Source organism: Folsomia candida, unplaced genomic scaffold, assembly GCF_002217175.1.
Source record: "Folsomia candida strain VU population unplaced genomic scaffold, ASM221717v1 Fcan01_Sc030, whole genome shotgun sequence".
Lineage (NCBI taxonomy): Eukaryota > Metazoa > Arthropoda > Collembola > Entomobryomorpha > Isotomidae > Folsomia > Folsomia candida.
Genome location: NW_019091222.1, coordinates 1,670,057 through 1,675,626, shown reverse-complemented (window position 1 = coordinate 1,675,626; position 5,570 = coordinate 1,670,057). Strand labels below are relative to the sequence as shown.

Here is a 5,570-nt window from a genome sequence, read left to right as displayed (position 1 = left end):
GCAGCAGTGTAGATATACAATATACATATGTACATGATTTGCCTATGCAGCCTATACACCTTACAAAATTAGCCAAACGGGTATAAAAGCAGTCCAACTTATGGATCTGAAGTCATTCCGAATACGAAAAAACTGTACATTCAATCATCTAATTTTCTGATATATTTTTCATAAATTTTTCATACGTAACGACGACTACGTCATGATGGATCACAAATTTGTCCTCTTTTTCGTATTCCTCCTAACCATTGGACAGGGGTAATTTGATTTTTAAATAAATATATAGAAAATTAAACAATCAAAAAAGTCTACTTATTTTAAATTTTACTTTTTACTTTAACAGAGAACTGTTATCGCATCACGACGCGGTTAACAAGCTTAGTAAATGGGGTAGAATTGTGTTTAAATCTCAACTACATAGAAATGTTTCTACTCAAACGTATATATATTTTTCAGGAATTAAGCTGAACTGCTATGATGCTAATAGAAACAACAAGCGTTGTACAAGTTTGCAAGACATTCGTTCCGACACTATTGATTGGCTCATAAATTTTAAGAGGACGAACAACTGTAAATTCGTTGTCACTGGGGGAACCGAGGTGGTCAAAATTTGAAATATTTATATTTTTATTATTCATCCACCTCAATTGTACAGTGTAAAAAAAATTGAGTGAAATTGCCACCAGGACAAATATTGAGTAAAATTTACCCCGCCAAATTTAAAATTTACTTAAGGTTGAGCAAAAATCTTGCAAAGTTGGATAACTTTTACCTTTTATTGGGTATCTTTTACTCAATAGTTGTCTTGGTGGGAATTTCACTCAAAATTGAGTAAATTTTGCTCGATTTTTATAGAGTGTATGGTGAACAAATATTACAAATTTTATTTGATCAACATGTAGCATGCCCACAGAGGTAAGGGGATCAACACTCATGAGGGCGGGTACAAGGTGGATCTTCGAATTAACGATTGTCTCAACAGATACATCATAAATAATTTTCATTTCATTTGCAACACAAATTTGGGGCCAAAATACTTGTCCGGATCTGGAGCAATTGTACTTAATGAGACAAAATATCCAGCCCATTTTGACGCCCTCTGGCCTGCTAAACGAGTGACTAATTTGAGTCAAGTAAGACGCCGTACAATATGTAAGTAGAAATTGGATAAGATTTGAAAAATTTTTGATTTGATCATTGTTCTAAACTTGTGAGTAAATTGGGGTCGAGTAAAGTTTATTGTGGTGCGAGAAGTGTCATGTTTGAATGTAAAATAGTTTTGAATAAAATTTTGTTCCGTGTTCTTTAAATTATGGTTGGATTTCCAGTGATTTATAAAATTCAGGGTTTCGTTTTTTCCGTGCAAAACTAGTTTTTACCATGGCAGGTGGAAAAAGTGGGAAAAATGGTACAGTGAAGCCCAGAATTGAACGTCCATCCTATAATTGTCCCACACTCATGCGCATAACGTCTGAACTGTTCACACAATCTCCCATTATTGATATCAAATTGGACACACTTTGATACTCTTTCAAAATCAATGATTGTATTTCTACTGGGAAATATGAGAAAAAAAATCATGAAAAACAACAAGAAAATTTGCGGGTCAAAATTGTACGTCCAGTTACAATTATTTTCACTTATACCAACATAAATTAATTTACGCATCAAGGTAGTCCTATAAATATAATCTGTCAACCTTATGGCACTAAATTCGACTAACATTATAGACGTTAACTTCTCGTAGTGAAATTTCTGTCACGATAAGAAATCGAGAAATTCAAGGTTAGAATGGGGGCAAAATGGGGGTTGATCGGAACGGAAATTAATAGAGAAGTGCAAACTGAGAAGGGTAACAGTTCAATTAATCATACGAAATTATAAAAATACTCATCGGCTTAGAATCCACAAAAAAGCGGTGAGAATCACAAAAATAGGTTTGGCATCCCGTATAAAAATCGTGTGGCGACTTTTGCATAGTACGCCACACTTAGTCGGCATAATGATTTATGCATAAAAAATTGTGGATAATTGTGCATAAATTTCTAGAGAGTATATTCTGCATAAAAGTTTATAAACTGATAACTAGGTGCCAATTTAACGCTCCAAGAACAAAATATTTTCTTCCAAAAAAAATTTATAAATTTGCAAATACTGATTCTCGCAAAAAAGTATTTTTTAATTCCAAGATTTTAACAATAAAATCCAATAATATAATTAAGATCCAAATGACTGAATTACAACGAATTATAACATATATGCTATATAATCAAGCTTAAAAATAGAGTGCATTTTATTTAGTCAATGATTAATGCTTTTCGAACCAACTTTTTCCTTCCACGTTTGGTTTTGTTCCTATGTTGTCAGTTTTTAGATTATCGGGGACAATGATTTTCTCCTTAATAATTCCAATTCCCACAATGTGTTTGCATATGTCTTCTTAAAAATAGGACAAGTACAGGTTGAGTTAATCCAATCCGATAAATGATAATTAATTACCCATAGTCTGGACTTGCTGGTCGAATAAGAATCAAACTTTTTCCATGACATACGTTTGAGTAGCCCCAAAGTTCTGTCAATTTCATCTGTACCTAAGGATTAATCTTTTGCTGGAGATTGAATATAATCGTCAAAGATTTTTTAAAATCGCAGTCCCTTCTTGGATTTTGCCCAAATGTAAGATTGAGAAAGAAGTGATTTGGATAATGATGGCGATTGATAAAAACATTTGTAGTCTGGACTATCCGGGCTTCTGTCTTTGGACCAACTCTGGAGAAGTTTTAGAATGCAGCCAAAGAATTGTCTCAATGGTACACGTCCCTGATAAGTCCCCTCTTTCTTTACGCTGATAGACTCAAGACCGTTATTAGTTGACGGATATTCAGGGGCTAAACCTTCGTACCATCCGTCACGTTGATCAAGTTATTCGGATTTAAAGTAATTTAAAGAAAGTTTCACGTCGTCAATTGTTGACCATTTCTTAAGAAAAAGTGTTTGCAAATTTCAAATTCTTCAACACAATCAGCCAACTGCATGGAACGAATATCGCACATAATTTCCGTTATGTGCGATGAGATGTTAGTGTTGTTCTCACATTTTTCATTACATGGAAAATGAATGCACACTTCTATAATCTAGTCCGTTATGTAAATCCGAAGCTGGATTATAAACAAAATACTACATGTAAAGTTAAATTATATAATTTGGAGCATGTTATTATTCGTTTGGAACATTCTAGATTTTTCTTGGAAGAAATAATTAACTCGATTGCAGATTTCATTATTGGAAAAATTAATAATTTTTTTTGGAAGAAAATATTATTTCTTTGGGTGCAATAAATTTGACCCTTTTCATGAAGAGAATTTTCTTCATACAAAGCTTGTGGCAAGAATTATCTCTTTTATATAGAAAAACTTTAGCATAATTATGTATAATCCTGCACAGTTTATACACAAATCACCCTGCATAAAGTTCTGTGCATAAAATTCTGCCAAATTGCTGCATAAAATCCAGCCAAATTTCTGCATAAAATCCGTTAAAATTTTTATACGGGATAGGTGAGACAAGTGAAAGTAAAACCATCTCTGTCAGCCTCTATGGTAGTTATTCAGGACACCACCATGCTTGGTAACCAAGTTGGACCTAGTACCATCAAAATGACCCTGAACAAAGAAAATCTTCGGGGAAGCCCTTCGGTTTTGAAGCTCATCATCTCAAAAAGATGCGCGACAGGACGAGTCAAGTTCGAGCAGAGGCAAATTATTAAGGACTACGCTATTTGAGACTGAATTTTATGGAGGGAAAGAGTCGAAATCTAATATATTTCGATCCTACAGATGACATCCAGTATGCAGATATCAAAAATTACACTAGTTGAAATATTCTGGAAATTCAGAAATTAACAAAAAAAAATGGAGGTGAAAAAATCATGATGTTCAAAATTATATATTTATATGCTAGATAAGTACATAATTGTTCTCTTTGCCATATGAAATTGAAGGACAATTTTTGAGTAAAAATGTGTGATTGTTACAGAGTTTGGGTTATTCTCGATTACGATTTCCAAATATTTTTCCATCGAATTTTTCCTTTACAAAAATTTTTAGAAAAAAAGCAATTGAAAAAGTAATTGTGTGGATTGTACAAATTCTACTTAGATACATAAACCTAACTGTTACATGCATGATAGTTCGGGAGGAGGAATTTGGGGAGGTAAGAATTAGCAAAGAATTTGACGGAATGAATATCATCTCTCATCTCAAAAAACTCACCTGGATGGCACAGAATCCTTTCTCTCGTCGAACACAGACGCCGTAATTAAACCGATTTATTTATCCTCTAAGTAACGACAAAAAATCCACATTCTCAAGTGACAAATTTTTAACTGACTTCGACACCGAAAAACACTAAATTGATAATACTTACTGATTTAAACATCACATTCAGGTGTAGTCATGGTTGTGAGCAAATCCTCTCCTGAGCTGACAGATCACCAGCCCAGGAGCGATTTGGCCTTGTGATAAATAATATTCTCTGAATATTTAAGTAGGCTGTGCTCAAGTTTTGGCTAACTTGAGCATACCTTAACATTGCAGACATGGAGCGAGTTTCTAGACGAAGTGGTGATAAGAGATCGCCTTCTTGGAAACGACTCTCTATCAGCCACTGATTAAATTATAGAATAGCTTTAATGAATAGATTTAGGAGGGAGGAGTTGGTCTCTGTTACCTATATCCTCATGTAAAACGACATATGCGCAAAATAATATTAATCGAAGCAGTACAAAGCTGTGGAATTCTCGTCCAATATGCTGGGTCAAGGCTGATATATCTTATAACATATTTGTATACTTATGTCGTGACTTTATTATCTCCAAAAGAGGTGATGAATACGTTTATCTTTAGAATTAGTGATAATAATGATTATAGTTGTTCTAGTAAGTTGTTCTAGTAAGTGATTTTAATGTTAAGAAATTGTGTTATAACTTGTAAACCACTCTTGCCGACTGAATGTGACTAACACTCGAATAAAGGTAAATTGAAATTGAGGATGAGATTTGTTGGAGAGAATTCTTCATACAAATCTTCAGTTGAGTCCGGCCTTCTGCTCCATTGGTCTTGCTTTTCTGTATCCAATATTTTATACATATTTCCACCCACTTTTTCACTACATACTTACATATGTACCCACATTCAACCTTTGTACACATTTTAACAATTAAAAGTTTTGAAGTTTCAATAAATTTCTTAAATTCAGTTTAAAAGCCTCTCTCACCAACATTTATGAGCTACATAAAATTCTGCATTATGAACCATTCAACATGTTACATGGTAAATCAGCTTTTATCATGCTAAATAATCGCGGAGGTCGCTCCGAATTCGCCATAGCCACTCTATCATCGAAAGTCAGGGAATTTTTGTTCTCGAATTCGTGGCGAAACTTCTTAATTTTTCGCTTGTATGTATTTCTTTGCTTAGTCGCACAGAATTCTAAATCTAAAACAAATTACCCGCGGTATCTCAACGATATTTCCCTGCAGCGACTTCGCCCAAAAGTCGCTCTAATCGCAG

General features: G+C 33.9%; 1 protein-coding gene across 2 annotated transcripts; it reads left to right on the top strand.

Moving 5' to 3' along the window:
• The first annotated feature begins 117 nt into the window (after positions 1–117).
• LOC110860251 lies at positions 118–1,310 on the top strand. Of its 2 annotated transcripts, none has more exons than XM_035860155.1 (4): positions 118–258; positions 344–381; positions 457–599; positions 903–1,310. In XM_035860155.1, the coding sequence occupies exons 1-4, from the start codon at positions 203–205 to the stop codon at positions 1,158–1,160; spliced, it is 495 nt and encodes a 164-aa protein (XP_035716048.1). In that variant the 5' UTR covers positions 118–202; the 3' UTR covers positions 1,161–1,310. The 2 variants fall into 2 exon arrangements, with proteins under 2 accessions (XP_035716048.1, XP_021964997.1); XM_022109305.2 differs by having other exon boundaries at positions 344–390.
• Positions 1,311–5,570: the final 4,260 nt, after the last annotated feature.

Coding starts and splice junctions, on each gene's coding strand:
- LOC110860251 (XM_022109305.2), top strand. CDS start 203: ATGATGGATCACAAATTTGTCCTCTTTTTCGTATTCCTCCTAACCATT. Junction 259..343: donor CTCCTAACCATTGGACAGGG/GTAATTTGATTT, acceptor TTACTTTAACAG/AGAACTGTTATCGCATCACG. Junction 600..902: donor TTGTCACTGGGGGAACCGAG/GTGGTCAAAATT, acceptor ATCAACATGTAG/CATGCCCACAGAGGTAAGGG.